This window comes from Gasterosteus aculeatus, chromosome 14 (genome assembly GCF_964276395.1).
Source record: "Gasterosteus aculeatus chromosome 14, fGasAcu3.hap1.1, whole genome shotgun sequence".
NCBI lineage: Eukaryota > Metazoa > Chordata > Actinopteri > Perciformes > Gasterosteidae > Gasterosteus > Gasterosteus aculeatus.
In genome coordinates this window covers 3,553,468-3,573,738 of record NC_135702.1, presented here as the reverse complement: position 1 = coordinate 3,573,738, position 20,271 = coordinate 3,553,468, and the positions used below count along the sequence as shown (strand labels likewise).

Genomic DNA, 20,271 nt, shown 5'->3' with positions numbered 1-20,271 from the left:
TTTATATGTGCATGTTTGTTTTCATCGTGCTTTGTTTGCTCGGGAAGAACACGTGTATTTGCTGCGTCTAGCTGAGGCTGAACTGTCCTGCTCTCTGGGGAACATTCTGACATTCACAGAATACGGTGGTCTGGACATATGAAGTCAACCTGCATCCTTATCCTAGAGTTGTGGAGCATCAGGCATCAGACGGATCTTATAGGAACACACAGGGGAGAGAGGGAGGAAAGTTTAAAAAAAGGGGGGGGGGGGGCAGAAGAAAGTCCTTATCCGTGGCCTTCATGGACATGCGAAAGGTCTGCATGCTTTGGTCCTGGAGGAAAGATACCCAAGGACGGATTCTTTATAAATGTGTGTTTTTGTACAGCGCTTTTATTAGGCAGGAGTTGAGTCCGTTGAGATATATTTTCCTTTTCCATACAGCAACTTTGTGGATAAAGAAGAGGCTTTTCTTTCATTTTCCATTTTGAGGGCGAATGAGGGTTTTCAAACGATACTTCTAAAATTCCCCATTTTTATCCAGATGAAACCGCGGTCCTGTGGGGGAAAGTGCTACAGGGCTTTGTCTTGGAGGATGTTCAGATCTCAATAAAATATTTAGCCTCGCTTGTGTTGTCATGTGCAAAAATGTAGCTAGACTGTGAAGCTGTGCCGGTTCTGGGTGTGTAGCTACAGGAACTGGGCTGTCAGTTTGTACATTTTATTCCACTTTGTTAGTGGACACTGTCTTACACCAGGCTTATCGCTCAAGTGCAGTTTATTTTGGGAGGTTTCAGCCTTGTGTTGCAGGCAGTAATACCAACTTTTTGTGTCCAGCTGTTAACCTGTTCATGTGCTTCTGGACTTGTAAAGCAAAATCTAAATTGTCTTATGTTTGTTTACCTTTAAATATCATTGAAATACCAAAGATGTATAGGAATTGCGATGTGTGAGCCCCTTTTCTTCTAGAAAAACATTTTTACTGATACTGATACAGAAAATTACAAGCCAGAACAAAAAAAAGGACCTTTTTTTTGTGAAAAATCAGTTTTGATCCAGCGTCCAGCGCTGCTCCTTTTGACCGTGGTTACAGCCTCTCCTCTCAACCCATTTCTTAATTCATTAGCTGCATATCTGACAAATGCAATTAACCCATCTCTGGATTAAACCTGTTATCGTACCCGGGCAGCCAGTTGGGCCTCAGTGTTTTGGCCACTATTCCCTTTCTTTTTGCTGCGTTTTTGGTCTCCACCAAGAAATATCCGTCTCTGCAGCCAGACACTATGTTCCAAGAGCAGTTGACTTCTACATTGAGGGGCAAACAGTCGCTACGAAGCTGTCGAGCATTTATTCTCTACACCAGCAAGATCTGAGACATTTAGATTACGTGTGCAGCTTGTCTCGCTCCTACAGAGGTCAACGCATGTGGCATGTGAAGTAGTTTGACTGGTTTGCCTCCCTCTTAGGTACTGGACCACTATCTGAATGCAGCTCTTAAACCTTAAATTTGCAATCTTATGTTGCATAACCACATTCACACTGCGCGGACACCCAGGAGAGGCTGAGTGCATGTCACACTTGTCCTTAAAATTGTTTTCAAATGCAATATGTGATCACGTGTAGTGGGATTCTGCCTCTGTGCTCATATTTTACTTAGCTGTGAGAAAACCATGAAAGTTCCTTTAGGACCGAGAATTATAAGCAAACACTCTGCCGCGGAGCCACACGAGAGGATTGCTGCTGCTCTTTGCATAATGGATTCTACCGCGCTGAAAGAACCTGAAACGAAACAGCTGGATACAAAAGCGCCTTGAAAACACAGATGAAGACCTCAGTGGTGAATGTTTGGTTGCTTTGATGAGCTATTTATATTAACTGCAAACTTGACTATGTGGTCCTTCTAGGAGGTCAAGAATGAACCAGTGTTGACACTTAAACTCCCTTACTTGTCCTTATGTGTCCAAATGTGGCTGCAGCAGTCGGGTTGTTTGGGGCGCAAGGACACCTCTTCATACTTTATAAAAAAAAAAAAATTCTAATAGTGTTTTGAAAAAATACTTTCGGCGGAATGCTAAACGACAGCAAAAGTTCACCAAACTCCATGTAGTCCCCGACGGTGTTTACATAAATAACAGCGTATGAGCGGAGAGGTGACTCGCCGGCAGCAGCAGCGACACGACTCCATTTGGCCCATTTGTCAGAGAGCCTCCCTGATGGAGGGAGGGAGGAAAACTCTTGAGAGACAATAGAAAGTCAGGGCAATGTGGAAATGAGTGTGTGCGTGCACGCGCGCGTCTGTGGCGGTGTGATGCGTGTCCGAGCAGCGGGGGGGGGGTTACTGCGAGGTGCAGAGATTGAGCCAAACGCATGAGCTCGTTACTCGCTCACAACAAATTCGTGTTGGCCATTGTGCTGCTTGTGCGCCCGTAGATCTGTAAATGCGGCGGGGAGGGCGGGAGTGGTGAGGGAGCGAAACATTGGCTATGTGAGAGAAAGAACTGGTAACGGCAGAAAGGGCGCGAATCAAAGGAGGACGCTGGAATCACAAGCCAGACGGATCCTAATCAGGCTCTTGTTTATTATTTGAGTATTTATTTTTATAAATTGACATAGAAGCTCCAATTTGATGAATTTAACAAGAGACGCTTCCATCAAAGAACGGACCTTTAATATCAAAAGGTTGGTTTCAATCAAAGAGGCCCGAGAGGCCCTAATCCTCTCAGCACAACAATGACGTCCATGACCACGTCATGGAGAGCCAACAAAGGGCCACACCGGGCTGAGTTTTTGTGTCCAGGGGGGGGACGGTACGTCCGCAAACAACTTTGGGTGAGGGGCGGCTCGAATCGAAAGCGCTTCCTTTCATGAGTTGAGTCCCCTTTGGGATCCTTCCCCTACAAGCGTCTTGCTACTGGCGTGGTCGGCGTAGTAGCGGCCGAGAGGAAACCATCGTTTTTTCACCTAAAGGTTTGTACTTGTAGGGTGTTTCCTGTGTTTGGTCCCTCTCCTGTCACATTGTCACCTTCCGTTCTTTTCTTCAGCTTGTCGTCTTCTCTCAGGGTGAGATCCGTGTGAAAAAGCAAAACGCCAGCTGTTGGCCGACACTCGGTCACAAACCCGACTTCCACACAAATGTCTGTGCTTGGACTGAATAAGCAGGAGGACACAGTCGCCACTACGCATGTTGCTGAATCTCACGCGTTCTTCAACGTAAACACACACACAAATGGACTCAGGCAAATAGAAAGGGGGGGAGGGGGATTAGGGAGACAAACCGAGAGGGAGACGAAAGGAGACGTGTGTCTTTATGGTCCAGATACCAAAGTGCTCACTCATTACGTCACGTCAGGCTTTTGGGTTTGAGTGCATCTCGCTTTTACTTTCGCTCACCTGATTTCCAGTGTTTTTTTGTTTTTTTTCCTGGTACTCGCCTGTTAAAATGCCGACGCAGACATCAGCGACACCTAAACACGTATTGTAGACTTACTGGCTTAACCTCAATCTGCTCTGAAGGCAGCAGGCTACCACACGCTAATGTTGAGCACAGTGTGAGTGATGAGTAACGCGCCGGAGAAGACTTTAAGGAGCGACATGGGTAAAGATGGCGATAAACCATAGGGAAGGAGCGGCACATGACACGGCCGTGCGGTTTAAAGGCGTGCATTAGCGACTAAGTACGTGTAAGTGTATTACGTAAATTCCATTTAATCCTTTTTAGACTGATGAAAAACCTTTTCACGAAGTTTCAATAGAACTCAACTGTTATTCTTGTCAAACCGGCGTTTGCATTCTTCAGCTTCACACATTAATGTGGAGTTTTTATGCAAATGGCAGGTTAGATGGAGATGGGGATCAGGTGTGTCACGCCGTTTAAGGTTATCATGCTCAAATTGGGGTTTTGCCTTTAGGGGGGTAAGCTCATTAAGTGTCATAAATCCTTTGGGAAGTTTGCAAGTGATCAGGCCAGAAAAAGCGACTCGCAGCACATGTTGAGATGTGTCAGGCGACTTTTCTCCAGGACTTTTATAGCTGGGCTGCATGCCTCAGAAGCCAGAAACATGTGAAAGTCATAAATCAGCATATTTATCCCATCGTCAATGATGTCGCAGACCGGAACAATTCGTATCATTTCTAGTTTACTGGATGGTTTGGTTTTGGGAGCCAGGACTCGTTGAAGGGAGGAAACTCGGTGCTGCTCGTCATCAGTTTGTTCGGACCTGTCGCTTAAACAGCTTGATTACGGATTTGAAATACGCTGGATAAAGGAAACATCTGGTCCTCGGATCAGTAAGTGGAAATCGGTTCACTTTCATCGCAATTATGCAAGTTGGAATTCAAATTAGAAGCTCACACATAGTTGGAAAACATGTTCTCTGTCTTCCAGATTCCATCTTTTTGTCTGCGTCTGCATTCTTTTTGAACGTGGTTTTCCATTTGACCGGTTTAACGCCAGCATGTTGACACCGCGGCCAGTCGCTCATAATAACATCTTCGGCTCTGTTTTCCTTTCAGACACAAAGAAAACGTCACAGCAGCAGCTAATCATACGGTCCTGTTCTAATTACAGAGCACTAATGCCTTTGAACGTTGAGCTGGTGTGAAAGGCAGGAGGGGGGAGGGAGGGGGGGGGATCTGTTGTCACCTCTCTGGACAAATGCCCTGCTTGACAAATGTCTGGCCAAAGACGGCGGCCCGGAACCCGAGAGGCCTGTCTGTCGGCAGGAAGGTGGGAGGGGCCGAGGGGCCGCCACCCCCCCCCACGGCTTTCTTCTGCTGTGACGTACCTGTTGCCTTTTGTCGCGGTGACGTAGCGGCTCACGTCGGTGACTTGAGACACGGTCTGGAAAGTGTCTTGGGTAATAAGGTCGTGTTCTAGAGAGGTCGTAAAGATAAACGCCCCCCTGGATTGGTTTGTTAAAAAAAAAAATGTAAATGTTAAAAATCAGGACCGGTCATCTGCCACAGCGCTGCAGAATGTGGGCTGAGTGCAAACGGCAAACTGCAGCTAATGCTTTAAAGCTGCAGTGTGGTGGGGAGGCCCGGCCCGGCCCGGCGGTTTCTGGTCAACCACAACAAGGCCTCCGATTGGTTGGATGCGAGGTAGAGGAATTCGGCTCTCTGAGGTCTCAACTACGCCTCCTTTCTCTTCCTCCTCCTCCTCCTCCTCCTGCTGCTGGCCCCGGGCGCTGAAGCACGACAGCATTCCCTGCACACACACACACACACACACACACACACACACAGGCTCTCCCGTATGAAAGGGGCTGTGGAGCCGGGAGTTACACACTATTTGAAGACACAGAGCGAGGAAGTGAGAGAAAGCAACAAAAGACAAATAGAAAACTCTCCTTCCCGCCGTGTGTGTGTGTGAGCTTTTTTTTCTCTCTCATAGTCTGTGATCCTAAGAAGGGGGAGGACCTGAACCCTGCTAAGAGTCAATACCCCTGCAGGAGTCCACAGGATTTCACACACACACACACACACACGCGCACACTCACTCAGTGCACTGCAGCTACTGCAGCCTGAATGAGTGCGGAGCAGAAGGAGGAACAGAGCGAGGAAGCAGGAGCTTGAGAGAGAGAGAGGGGGAGAGAGGGGGGAGGACCTGGAGTTGCTACTTGTTGCTCTGGCTTCGCGGCGCGCGTTGAGGATGATGTTCCTTGTGCTTTCCCCGCGGCAGTGGGACCTTGTCTGAGGTGAGCGCTAGCTTCCCACTCTTCTTACTTCTTCTTTTAATCTTCTCTCCTCTTGCTGCTGAGTGGTTCTGTGAGGGGGGGAGGGAATAAAGGGAGGGGGGGGGGGGGGGGGGGAGTTCTTGAGTGTCGGGGTGTCCTCTGTTGGAGGGCTCTCTCGGGGGAATGGCGGAGGAGGAGGTGCGGAGGTGAAGCTCTTCACGTGCCGGGGAGACGGACCTCTCAGGGAAAGGAACAAAGCGAGGGGAGAAAGAAGAGAAATGGAATGTCAGGCTCAAAGGCACAAAGGGCTGCAACATGTGATCCGGAGCCCTGCCTCCTCCAGCGGGAGACAGGAAGATGAGTAAAGAAAACTCTGGGTCTGTGCAACACGAGTGAGACATCTACTCTGATGTGTGTGTGTGTGTGTGTGTGTGTGTAGTCCCATTCCTACATGCGAGGGCACGAGGCAGTGGTTAACTACTTTAGCGCTGCGTAGCCCTCGTTCACCAGCGTTACATGTGTTTACATGCTGCAGAGGTACAGACGTACCAAGCGCCAACAAGCCGCTCCCCCGGTGATCTGTTCGAGTTTAGACGTCAATAATTGTGGTAACATTTGTGTTGATTTAACATATTCTGACCTTTCAGATGTAAATGTTATTGTACATTTAAAGCCTTGAATTATTTCCGATTCCACGCAGAGGCTTTTTCGTGTGTGGATTTGGTTCAGCAGGCGTGTATGGTGTCCGCGGGGCGGGCATTGTTGTCCTATTATTAGAGAACGCCGGGCCGGCCAGCAGCTGTGAGGAAGGAAGTAGCAGCAGGAGAAGAGGGATTACTGGGAACGCTGAGCGGGAATTATGCACTGGCTGGAATGGCATTCCTAAGGTGGAGAGGAAGACGAGTGGGCCGGAGCGTCGGACCGGGATCGGCGTAAGAGAAGACGTAAGACGTCAACGGGGATCTGGACCGAAACACCCCCCCTGTAATTGCAGTACAGACGCTGAACAGCTGGCTTGCTTTGATTTATTGGCACGGTTTATAGGATCTATTTTCTTCTCTTGTTTTTTTAAAGAAACTATCAATTATAGGAAAAATAGCCACATGGTCAAACTTCTCAGAACTCAAAGGTGCAATCTACAAGTTGCTTTTGTCCAACCAACAGTTAACGGTCATTTTAAATGTTCACATTGGAGAAGCTGAAACCAGAGATCCGATTTTACCTTTGAATGGACACTCCTCTAGAATCACTGCATTGTATCGCACAACCAGAGTCAGGATAACAGATGACTCTCAGTTTGATTACGGGTTGATACGTAAAACACGACCTCCCATGTATTCCGTCAGGTCTTCCGCTCAGGCGGAGGAAGCCGACCCCGTGTTCCCTGGCGGTGAAAGTGGAAGAAGTTCTTTGCGGATCGTGAATACTCGGGGATCGACTGCCGTGATAAACTGCTGCCACACTGGCTGAAGAGATAATAGCGTTCCCAAATGACTCCCATATCTCTGCTATCTCTGCCGCTCTGGCCTCGTTGGCCTCTGCTGTGTATTCCGGGCCTTTTCCATTAGATAGATACAGCAACAAGGCCTTTGTCATCAGAAAGTGCTGGTTTTGCATTTCTCTTTTTGGAAGTTTGTGGATAAAAGAAAACTAGAGGGAAGATTTGCCTTGAGTGTTCCTGTTGAGGTATTTTGTAATTATTGTGAACGCAAAAGGTGGGGAAAGAGATAACAGAGGCTTGGATTCAATTTGAAGCTTTCCCTTTACTAATACTATTTAAATACAGTGTGTGTGAAGTGTGTTGGTGTGCCGTACAAGTATGGACATGTTTTGGGATAATGGGTAGATCAATAGATAGATAGATGTATACTTTATTAATCCCCAGGGGAAGCTTCTGCACACCCACAGACAGTGTGTGTGTGTGCGCGTGTGTGTGTGTGTGTGTGTGTGTGTGTGTGCGTGTGCGATCGGGTGAACTGTTTCTTTAAGGTTGCATGTTGGGGCAGGTGGCTGCAGCTGCAGCTTCCGTGTGCGCGCCGGGACTTATTGCTTATTAATATCGGAATCGATTAACATTTCATTGTTTTTCTGCCCTGCAGACACCTAATGAGGGCAGTGGGAAAGAATTTGTGTCTGTGTCATCGCAATGAACAAAAACCTCGGCTGAATTATAAATTAAAGGCATTTGGTTGTTAAGGATCTTAGAGCGATTGCTCAGATCTGCTGAAGCGAGGTTACATGAGTTGTATTATAATCCTTCTTTAACCTACGGCAGAATATGGCCGCCACGCCCCCCCCCAGCTTGGAGAAAAACCGCCATTTATTTTGGCCCCCTAAAAGAAACGGTACACTATATTTATAACGTTTTCATAGTCCTCCTTCGCCATGACACACAAGCTTTTCCGACGGGGAACTGATGCCGTTAAATCCATCGACGCTCTCGCCAAAGCCACCAGACTCCTTGGTCGTTTGGGATTCAACATTCTAAGCTTCTACCCACAGTCTGTCGACCTCGTCAAACCTCCACGCGGGAGCTACGCGCCATGACCAGTTGACGATGCTATTTTGATCGCTGTTATTAATCCAGCTGCAGTCCATACGAGGTCGTTAATAACCGAGCCCTCCCGCATCCAACGCCCTCCCGCGGAGCCGGCGGTCGAACGGATGCACGTGCTCACTGCGCGTCTGGTTGTGTTCATGGCGGCTCAGGGCTTGAATAGGCACGCCGTATGCCACCACGCTGCCTGCACATGTGGCTGCACTGGATGCTGCCATGTTCTCAATGAGTTAGTGGGGGTATGTGAGGCTCACCAGCAGAGACAGTCTGTCCGTCTACAACTGGGACCTTTTTTTATGTTAGTGGTTGACATCAAATGATCAGGTCGAGCATGAAAAAACCAAATGATCCAAATAAATGAATGAATTTAATTGGTGTATCAAATAAGGATATGCTCTGATATCACAGTCAAACTACCATTCATGTCTCAGAACTTATCTATCTATTCAGCTGCTACGATGTTTTCATTCCCCTGCGGATGACATGATCACTAGCGTCCGTCTCCAAAGCCTCAATGTAGCAGCAACAGTTTGGTGGAGTAGTACATGTGATTTGTGTCATATTCATCGTTACCTACAGTGTCATTAGGCAGAGAGCTATTGGAGGCATTTGCCTCACAAGGAGACGATGATCTCTGTGATTGTGCTGATGTATTTGCATATTTGAAGGTGTTTGTGTTGTGTTGCGTAAAGGTGATTGGGTGCATTGTTGTGTTGATTCGGCGAGAGCTGGACCACCCGTTGGCTTTTCTATGAGCCCACAGATAACAGAGCAGGTTTGTCTGGGCTCCAGTCTGTTGTTCGGTGTCTCTGGTTGAAGGGTTTAGAATACTGGGGATGCTTTTAAGGTTACTTTGGATGACAGCTGTCTCTTTTCACATAGAATAACGGGTATAAATTGAGCGAGCCACAGTTAGTTACCTTTTTATAGCGATTTACTGTTTTCCTGTATATTCAATTGAATATATATTCTCTTGGAACACACACGTCATACAGCTTCGCGCTAAAAAGGGGGCTGAAATGTGTGTGTCCTCCCAGTTTTCACGTTTCCATTCTGGCTGGTCGGAACAGTGGGTGCTGGTCCCAGGAATGTATAAAAAAGCCAAATGTTAGCAGATTTAATTCCAGACTGGAAACATTTTCTGCAAAATGTGCGAAATGCAAATGAGGAATCTCTCTTTTCAAATGTACTTTGACATTGATGTATAAACATGCTTTCATCCCAGAGATCCAGATTGACTGGTAACCAATACAATCTGTCGGGAGACTGAACCCGCCCCCTCAGGCTGTCAATCAAAACGGAACTGCACTGCAGAAAAGAGCACACTGTCTGCAGGCAGCGGCCCTTCTTCTACTCGCTCCGACAATACGCAGGTTTTCAAAGCGCTCACCAAGCAGTTGACCCCTGAAAAGACACAGCGTGGACGACCAAATTGACACGGTCATCGGGTTGTTTCATCAGCTACACTGCTGCAGTTCTATTGCCTCCCCTGTGCACCATCAACTGGGTGATAATGTATGAGGCACCGATGGAAAAGATGAGACGCTTTGACTTCAGATCAAAGTCTCAACTTGTCTCATGTCGCTTTTTTATTTCCCCTTGTAGCCAATGACAACGCAGATATTCTCCTATTTTCACATGAGGGAACAGTATTTTTTTCAAAATCCCTTCACAACCCAAACTTACTGTTTTCCGTCTATCAGTTGACCCTGTAGTCACACACACACAGGGGTAGACATCATGCCGCTGATGTAAGAAGGTGGCCCAACCTGCTGAGACAAAACAGAAAACAGGAAAGAGGGGGAAACGGTCTCCACTCCCAAAAGATTCCCCTCGCCCTCCCATGTGCCTCACTTCCTGTCGCATAACTCTCCTCCTCAGTCCTTCTCACAAACGAAGCTCAGACAGAATGCGTGTATTCTGTCACCGCTTTGAGAAAACCACGCGGTGCCCGAGTGAATGGGCCCGTTTCCTCCCGCCGGCCTCAATGGCGACGTCCACTTTGTGCGCGGAAGGTCACGGACGTGCACTCAGACGCGAGGAGGCTGTTTACGGCTCGGGATACGTGTTGTTTAACTGTCACAGGAAGGAACACACACAAGTTTATACATTCGGCTGGAGTTTACCATCGTTCAACACGGTGCGACTGTGACTGCGTGTTTATTCCTCAGACTTTATGATGTATGTCCTTCCTGCCTTTCCTCTCCCCCATGACCTTTTTTAATCCCTCAGACCAGAAAATGGTCAAGAAAGGGCTCCATTGTTTTTTGACCATTTGACCACATCTACAGTGCTCTTACGTGAAAGCCAACATGCCCACACTGACATAAAATAAAAATAAAAAAAGGATGCAAAACATTTTGCTTAGTATCTAGTATTTGCCATCTTTCTCTCTGCTAAGCCTCCATGCTGAGTTTGCATTCAGCACCAATTTTTAAAGGATGAATTAGGCCCTGGGGTCCAATCAGGGGTTAAAGGCTCCGAGCTCCGCCTCCTGACATCTGCATCGCCTCCCTGCTCGTCTCCGTCAGTACCTCGGTGCTGCGCACTCGGCTGGTGACGTCTGTATTTACCGTCTCCCACTGACCACTCGCGACAATCCACTCCTGTAGATTCAAGTTTAATGTAGAACTTTTATACCATTTTGAAAACTGTGGACGGTTTGGTCCGTGAGATCCTCCCTGCACTCCCCCCCCACCCTTCCCACCCGTACCCCACCAATCCCCGCCCCCCCGCCACAAATCCCGACGTAATTTGTCGAGTGCTCTTCATTGTGTCGCATGGCCTGAGTGTGTGTTTGCATTCATACGATCCAGGCTCTGTGTGTTTGTTCATTTGTGCGTTCATGCACATTAATTAAGCACATTCACTGCAATTAGAAAGAAAAAAGCAGGTGCTTCTTGCACGCAGGGGAGCGCTTGATTAATACTCAGCACATCTCAGAGGTCAGCGGTTGATGGATGGAGGACTTTTACAGTGGCGTTTCAGCCATGTTGAGTATTTTCTGCATTGTTGCCGTGTGAGTCTCCGTCCGTGGCCCACTTAAGTTTCACATGGGCATTTAACAAGTTCTGTCTATTGTTCGTACCACAATGGAGGCTCTGTGTCTAAATGGGGAGTGGTGACCTGTGTGTGGCCTGTGCCTGGATTCCATAGATTCCCGTAGTACAGAATAAAACGGGGAAAGCAGATCAGATCTTTTGAGGTTTGTGTATTTAAGCTGCACGCTGCCACGTCGGCACAGGCACGGTTTGCAGCGCTTGGCGTGGTGCACAAAGTGGAGACGAGAACGAGGAATGGGGACTCTTCCTCGCTTGTACAAAGAAAGAGGAGGGGGTGTTATAAAGAGAGGCAATAAAAAGCTTAGGAATGAACTAAAGAGGAGGAGGATTGAAGCACTACAGTCCCACTTCTTTAATGACACGTTTGGTTACCGATCAAACCGGCTTCCTGGCTCGGCCTGTCCTCTAATTGTTTTTTGCCTCCATCTTTATAGCCCGTCCTGTCTGAGCAAAGACTATTACACACAAGGATTTGGATTCCTGGAAGGAGACGGACTGGATTTGATCTCGCATGCACAAGTGGGAATCGATAAAGTCTCCATTTGTTCGTCTCAGGTAGAGATGAGTATCCAGAGGCCAGTTGATGTGTCCAAGCACGTTTGTGTGTGTGTGTGTTGTTTGGCTGTTTGCAAGCCGGGCGCTTATTTGTTTGATCCGCAGGGGATTGAATTCCCCGCGTAAGCGTTCGCTTAAATGTCAACAGCAGAACGTGGACTGTTCTCGCTGTGATCCTCACATTGTCTCTTTGACGAGTTACTGCTGAAGGCACGAGCCAACGAGATGATCGACAGGTCATTCGTGATTCTCAACTCAGAGGCGTTTTTCAATATTCCAATTGAAAAAAAAAAGATATTTCTGTAATGTATTGATAAGTATGTTTTCTTCACCAAATAATGAGCTGAAATTAAGAATTGGTTTATTATCGGTTGATCGGGATGAGCCGTTTACATCCACGCGTAGAGTCCGGTCCAGAGCAGCAGCGTTGTCATCTCCATTTCGATCCCATATCACAATCTTTACACGAGTGGCTTGTGACTGAGCACAATGTCACGTGAGTGTGTGCGACTGTGTGCGCGCCTTTGTGGCACATTCGCTCCGCCCGTGCTCATCTCAAGGGGTTGTTTCATTAGCGGGACTCTCTCACCCCCTTGTTACGCTCTTTATTTCTTTTAATCATTGTTGTCAAAAAAAAACAGAGAAGTTCAGCCCCCTCCATGTTGCGTGTTTGTCTCTGGCCAACAGTGTCACACTGACTCCTGTTCTCTTGTCTTGTATAATGAGTTCTGCTTGGGAAAGTACATTCAGCAATTTGGCCTTTACTCCGGGGGGCACGTGGGAGTGGGAGCGTGAATGAGAGGAGGGGGAGAAGGCGGCGTGGATAGATGGATCCAGTCGGTCACCATGGCACCGTGGAGTATTGAGTTATTATGGTGAGACTTTGAGCTCAGAGAGGTATCCCTTAATCACCGCCTCGCTAGGATCCGAAGCCTCCATCCTTCAAAAGAAGGTAGAAGTATTCCTTACCCCAGATAACTAGACGGAGATTAAATGGGTTATTGGTTTGGTGGATTTCTCTGGATTCATTCAGAGTTGATTGGAAGGTGTTATCAAGGTAAAAACTGGATTTTAGCCTTTTTTGTTTCCCTTCCTGCCGTAAAACACGGCCTCTGTCGTGAGATGATCCTGCGATTCCTTTCGTATGTGGAAGCCGTGAGTCGAGTTTGCGGTGTTGTGACGGCAGCAGAGCATCAGCTGCACGTCACCCTGTTGTCCACCAGGTGTCAGTAGCAACGCAGTGCTGATGCTGCTCGCATGTAAGCGTGTGTGTGCAGGGAGGTTGTTGGCAAACCGCTTGACCGTTTCTCATGGTAATTTTCTTTGTCGTATTTGATATTAAATATTATGGACTTCTATGACATTGACCTGGACCGCAGGGAACTGTGATGGTCAGAATTATTTTCCACACATTTATATATAAAGAATTATCCTGCAAATGATCTGCTGTCCTGCAGCAGTCCTGCAGTGATTCCTGCCTCTGTGAAGGTTGTAATGTTCAGTTTTCCCTGGTTTCACAGAGCTGTGTGGATATTGAATTGCATCATGAGATACTGACTGGTGTTTGTATTATTTGGTAGATTTGCGTTTAGAGAGAGAGAGAGAACTTTTACGCCAATGCAGCGGTGACTTTATTTCGGGTAATAAAGTCAAGCTGTCTTTTAGAGGGTAAAATATGGTCTGCCCAAGGAGATTCAAGCAGCAGCAGCTCTCACTTTCATCTCACCCGCTGCTTGAAATCCATACAAATACACGCGTTGTCATCTGGAGGACGACGAGGTCGGCCCGGGCTCTCACACCGCGGGTCTTTATGGTTTCTTACCTCCTGCTGGTCTGCTGCGTGACTCATTCCGAGGTGTTTTGTTCTAATGGCTGGCGGTATTTTAGGTGTAATAGCCGCTCTCTGTGTGAGACCATCCATTCCGAGACAATGGAGAGAGCTGCGCTCCGAATCGATACGTGTCTCTTTTTCTCGCCCTGAAAGTGGAAATTAGTTCCATTTTCTCCTCGACAGGATGAATCACCACAACTCAAAGTATTGTTTAAGTGCTTAAAAAGTTCAGTGTCGCTCTCGGTCTTGGGACATTTCACCTGACATCAATATATTTTAGACCCCAGTGTTCACTGGATGTGTAATGGATGTTGAGGTCAGGGGTCGTGGCTGAAACCAGAGAGAAGCTGAAGGAGATAAAACTGCAGATTGCTCCTTGCAGATTCCCGCATGTCGTAGTTCTTAAACATCTGAATAGTGTTGCTTCGGTTTCATTGCTGGACATAGACATGAATGAATCTGGAAAACAAACACAACCTGATCCCTCCTCCGGTGTTTTCCTCAGGTAATACGTGTTCTCTCTGCCCTGTTACTCCTCATCTAATGGCTTTCTCTCTGGTCCGGTGGGCGCCGACAGCCGACATTTTCTTCCATCCAATTTCTAAAGAATTGCGTTTGGGTGAATCGTTTAGCCACATACGCACCTTTGTCACGCAGTCCTGTCTCGGTCATGTGGAAGAACAAACCGGTGACATTATCCCGCGGGCCGCACATCAGTTCTCCCACAAACGGCCCACTCAGAGCACTGCTTTCTGCTTGGATGGGCCTCTGTGGCCCGCGGCGATCACAGCAGGACGCTCAACGCAGACATCTCAGGAGATTTCCATTTAAGTCAGCGGCGTCTCTTTATTCGCCTGCAGGACGTTCTGAACCTTTTTGATTCTTCTCTCTCTTCAGCGTGCTGACTGGGTGGAAAGTGGGGCATTTAATGCCTGTTTTTTGCCATCAAAGTGCGTAAACAAACTCAAACCAACGTCTTTAATGCACCCCGTTAAAATAGAAACAACCCACAACGTGTCGGCACATCTCGATTGCTGTCGCCGACAAAAGGGCCTGAGGCCTTTGGTTTGGCTTCCAGACCTGTGATCTAATGTTCATAAAAGGCCAAATTATTCCCTTAAACAGCTATAACAAACTATGGTAACTGGTACTTTACTCAGGACTATTTTTAGCAGTGGATTTATACACATTTAATATGATTATTAACGGCAGTTGGTTTTGGTCTCAGAACTAAACAGGCATACGGATAACTGAAGGAGAAGTGCTTTTTTTATCCACTTTTTAACCCGCCGATTATTTGGCTTCCTCTTAACGCAGCCAACGTTCACCATCACAGACCGACTCCGACTCGGACTGCAGGAGCTCACAGCCTGCGTTCACGCTGCGGTTCGCTTGACCTCTTTCCTCGACCTTTTATTGGCCCCCGGAGGAGGCCAGCGGTAGCACACAAACTCTGCGTGACCCCCAGGCTCCGGTGTGCCTGTCTGAAGGCTGCGGGTCTCTCTTACAGGAGCTCATTGTAGGTAGCTATTCCTGCAGGGACTGCATGCTGCGCTGGCCGGACGAATCAATCACGTTTGTCATCTTTTTTTTTTTAAAAAGCAGCCTCAGACAAGCCACTTCTCGTTCAGCCGTAACCCGTTTATTCGACGTTACCGGGCTGGTCGTAAAGGCGCGACACTCTTTATGCATCTCGCTGGTTTCATCGTGAGATCGAGGGAACATGGCTCATGAGGTCCAGTTAAATTCTCGCGGAAACAGTCGGCTCTGTGTTCGAGACTTGTTCGAGATCTGCAATCAGTCATTCTGTCATTGGGAGTTTATGGGCTGAGGTAATGAGCAAAAAGCTCCGCGCGTTACGAGCCCCAACCAGCAACAATGTGCATCTCTGTGCAGAGCTGAACTGCCAAAGAAAGGTAAAGCAAGGTGAGAGTACGCGAGAGCCGGAGAGGAAGCTTTTGTTCATCAATCCTCGGTTGTTTGCGACTCGCCTTTCGGTTGCTGCTTTGTTTTCTTTTGTTGCATCATTCAGGGATCTCTTTGTGGTCGTCTTTCTTTCTGTACAGCGCGGACATTTCTGTGACTGCTGCCTTGAGTTTTCCATCTAGTTGATACATTTTGTGACCTTCATCACGTTCTTTTCTAAGCACATGGATTCAATCATTTTATTATCCGTTTTCATTCAATTACGAACCGTACACACACCCAGTTGTTGGCTGTTCTGAAGGGTCGGGACGTTGAGTCACATCTACCCGTTTCTACCATTTAATCCGTTTCAAAACTTCTTTTGTGAAGTTTTGTGCAACAAATTATGACCACAAAGTCACGCGTTTGGCTTTACTTTGCCATCGAGTGGATTTCCGTCACTTAAGTTGCTCGACAAATCGAAAATGTGAAAAGGTCTCTGACCTACTGAGAAAAGATGTGCACAGATGTTACAAGTGTATAGAAAATGACCAATTTCCACACACATGTTCATGCATCCTGCCAATTGTGCATGTGACTGTGACCAGCTGTGAACTGTGGTCCACCTGCCTGACCCTCTCCTTCAGAGCACGCTGCGATTGGCTGTTTGAGGCGGTTCAACTCCCGATAGGCCGCCGGTGCCCGACTTGTTCTCTCTTGTGCAGGGAGGCAAATTGCAGCGGTTAAGTTGTAAAACCAGGAAAGGGCCCGGCCGGTCGCTGGATCAGGAATCCCTTTCAGTGGGAGTGCTTTTGTTTTGTGTCCGACTCGCTTCCTGCACCAGATGTCTTATCTGTGAGTCTGCAACACATTAGCGGGTCGGAAGTACAACCTCCAGTAATCCACTGACTGTTTTCTGTGCCGCCCAAACTTTTCTCCTGTTGCTCTCAGACACAAAGCACTCCCTCCCTCTCTGTCTTACACACACACACACACACACACACACAGTCACAGCAGAAGAAGATAGTTGTTTAGGACGCTCGGACACATGAGCGTCCTCATGTGTGCGACTCCTTTACTGCTTAATAAGAGGTGACCCAAATTCCTTTGGTGCACTCGGGCACCGGGAACGGCAGCAGCTTTCCTGTCATTCAGGATACACACTCACACAGTATTCCGGACATCGCGCCTCTGGGGTTTCGCTGTGGGAAACTTTGAGGGGGGGGTGGGGGGGGGGGTGGGTGTGTTCAAAGGTGGAGCCTAAGTCTCGGCTTGTGGGACAGGACACTAGTCCCGAGCGGAGGCGGATGTTTGATGTTCTAATCCTCTCTCGCTCTCCAATGGCAAGCGGCTCGACGATGGAGAGGACTTGATCAGCACACAATCCAGGAGGACTCTCTGCCTGTTTGATGGCTTAATCTCCTCCGTCTGCAATGGGCAACGCTTTCAGAATGGAGTTGATTTGATCAGTGCAGCAATCCGCGAGGACTTGAGTAGCTGTGATCATCTGCTGAGTGGTCTCTTCAGTGAGGTTTGCCATAAAACAGTCACGCGTCGGCCCGGAGGACTTTGCCTGGTGTTCCACCTCCACTTTTTCCACATTCGAGAGGAATTGTTGCTGTCAGAGGGCTTCAGCATGGCCGGGGTCACTAGGAAGGGATCCGGGAGACCCTCGTACTACTACAGGTTCCTGGGCAAGTCACGACTGCAGCGTCAGCGAAGCCGGTCCCGCAGCCGCACCAGGCCGCCTGCCAGCAGGGGTAATAAATACTACCAGTACTTCTCTAAAAAAAAAAAACAAGACTCGGCGTAGCAGCCTTGGTTACCGCCAAAGACAGAGCTGATAAAGCTCAGGAGATGTGGCTCGCTTGTTTATTTTGTCAAGGCCTTTCTGATTAGATCGTCCGAAGTGGTATTTCACCTCTGGACACGTAGGACGTACTTTACTTCTGCCATCTCGGTCACGTCCCTCCTCTCAAGCCAATGTGCTGATTTGCAGACAGTTTGGCGTCACTCTTCGCGAGGTGATGCTTCTCTGAAATTTGGCCCTTGGCAGCTCACAGCCAGGTGTTGTCTGGCCGCGTCCCCCCCCCCCCCCCCCCTTCCCCCCTGCCCCCGTTTGGGGCGCTTCGCCTGTTGAATGTGTGAGCTCCAAGCGAACAAACTTTTCCGCAGCGAATAACTTTTTTTCTTTATCTGTCGGCCTTGTTGTCGGCACTGTTTCTGTACTCTCATAGCGGCAGCTGGAGGCAGTGTTTGAGCTGAGGGGTTATAGCGATAAGTGCCCCCGAGGCTCAAGTTGCTCAGAAAGGGAAATATCTGTGAAATCTCCCCGCCGATTGATTTTGTTTTTTACTCAGCAGTAAACTGCTGTGACTCGACAAACAGGATTTTACGTACACAAACCGCTCAGGCTTTCGCTGAAACTGAACCCGGCTTCTACATGTTTGGTGCTTTTCATGTAACCGTAGTTTGTCTTCCATAGTCAGAGACGGACAAAGCAGCGTCATGGCGATGACAAAGAGACAAACAGCGTTTGCAGGTGCCTGATTTGTTTGCTTCCCCTATCTGATGAAAGAGCGGCTTTGAAGCCTCCCTCTCTGTCATTCAGTCAGCAAAGGAAAAGAGACGCACGCGCACGCCAACACACTCCGCCCTTGATCTCTGCGGCTACCAGCGAGCCGCCCTCGCCGAACCCTCGCACGCCAACCCGGTGCCACGCCAACAGGGCGAGTGGAGGTCGTCCCCCAGAGGATGAAGGAGAAGGAGAAGACCTCAGCGGAGAGCGTCGCACGCTGGCGGTTTGTGTGCTCGCCGTAGTTGGAAGGAAGTCGTGGTCGGCCCTGAACTTGTAGCAGCGTGTGTGGTTGTGCATCAGAGGCTTGCAGAGGCTTTTACGTGGATCACTTTTACCTCACCCTACTATTGAAATGCAATCCGTACATAACCAACCAAATAATAATTAAACTCAGCCTGTGATGTGTTTAGTTTAGCTTAGTGTTCCCAGATTCTCTCTGCTGCACTTTACAGCTCCTTTCCGTGCTATAAAAATCCAATTTGACACACACTTCATTTGGCCCCAAAAATAGCTTTTTATTCAGTGGAAATAAAGATATTTTTTTTCTCACCTCCTTCCATGATCATGGAGACCAGGTGTTTTTGTCACCCAACAACAGAGGTGGGAGAAGAAGGCAAAGCAACTTGATTTCAACAACAAATAACAGACATTTCCTTCTGTTGAGTCCCGAAACTCACATCATGACTCTGCATATAGAATTTAGAAAAGCATCTTCAAGCTATCCGCCTCCCACCAACTGTGAATGTTTTTTCTCTTAATCCGTGCAAGTCGACACCCCCGCGTGCCCCGAGCTACGGATACTGTGATATCGCCGAGGCGGCTCTCGTCTTTTTGGAGCGCCGCTGCGTGAAGAGCGTGCCTTGCTTCGCCCCGCTGCCTTCGTGCAGCGGATCAGGTTGCCGGCCGCATGAGCTCATGTGTTTGTTGTTTTCCTCGCCGTGTGTGTGCACGTCAGCGCGTCATTATCTGCGAATGGAAAACGTGTATCAGTTCGGTTCGCTCTCCCCACGCTCGCGATCCCCTTTGTCTCGCCGAGGTTGGTGAGGTTTAAAAAAACAAAATGAGTGCTTATCTCTCAGAGAGAGAGAGAGAGTGTTTGTTCTAACTTGTCGCACTGCCGGCTTCCAGAACTCTTTGTTCTGAATTGTCTTATGGATGGAATGCTGCCGTTTCTCACAACAGAATTCATAATTTGCTGTCTTTTTATCTGCAGTCTTTGTTTAAGAGATCTTTAACATCTTTAAATCGTAAAGCACAGAATCCATAATTCTCAAAAGTTGAGAAGAGTTTTCTATCTCCTTAGAGAGGGAGACACTTTGGTGGGAAAATTAGGTCTCTGGAAAAAGTGGATCAAAGTGGATCACAAGTGTCGTCTCCTCATTCACGCCTCATGGGGGGGGGGGGGGATTTCTCGCCCGGCTGAGTGGAGCGGTTGTTGCTCGCCGTCATATTGTTTCGGATGGAATGGGAATGGGGGCGGGGCTCCCTGGCGGGAATAACTAGTTTTGTGTTTTCCTGCCGACCCATATTTACACTTATAATCATCTTGCGAGAAGACCGGACCAGCTGGTAACTGCGTTGCAACACCAACAAGCTCTTTACATACTCTGCTGTGTGCAGTGTGTGAAGACCTTTATACCCTTTCTGAAGCTTTATTTGCACATGTGCAGTCTGTCAGCGGTTGGCGGCGCTTCTTGTGATGGTGTGGTTGTTTTTTGAAAGCCATTTTTCTCATTTCATTGGCTAATTCAACGGCCTGCCAACACAAGAATTTAACTGGGGGGGAAAAATGAACCTGCGGAGGACAATCCAAGGTGTGCAAATAGGAACCGGCAAAAGGTCCAGAGAAAATCACATACTGAGGGTCCCAGCTAGTTGCCTGGCAACCCTTACATTGACGCTGTGTGTGCCGGTTAAACAAGAGCAGATTGTGTTACCTTGAAACCGACACAGCCTGGCTGCCTGTTACCAGTCTGTACGCTAAGCTAAGCTAAGCTAACCGCCTCCTAGGTGACATGAGAGCGGTTAGCGTATCTCCCAAAATGTTCAACCATTCGTCTGAAGGTGACTTTAATGAATGTTTGTTTGTGTGCGCGCTGATGGGAGGACGGACATAAGGAGGCTGGATG

The 20,271-nt window shown here is 48.1% G+C and overlaps 1 protein-coding gene across 17 annotated transcripts in view; it reads left to right on the top strand.

The window, feature by feature from the left end:
• The window catches only part of dab2ipb (DAB2 interacting protein b), a 95,810-nt gene that overhangs the window by 17,984 nt on the left and 57,555 nt on the right, over window positions 1-20,271 (top strand). For 2 of the 17 annotated variants that reach the window (XM_078088963.1, XM_040197658.2), the window contains exon 1: window positions 5,138-5,675. The exons of 10 other annotated variants lie outside the window; for them this stretch is intronic. Coding sequence is in view for 2 of the 7 variants with exons in the window: in XM_040197655.2 (XP_040053589.2) it covers window positions 17,201-17,324 (124 nt within the window). In the remaining 5 variants the exon portion in view is untranslated. Of the gene's footprint in view, window positions 1-5,137; window positions 5,676-5,819; window positions 6,032-6,354; window positions 6,599-16,560; window positions 17,325-20,271 lie in introns of those variants that run through there. 5 more of the 17 variants (XM_078088964.1, XM_078088962.1, XM_078088965.1 and 2 more) reach the window with 4 other exon arrangements.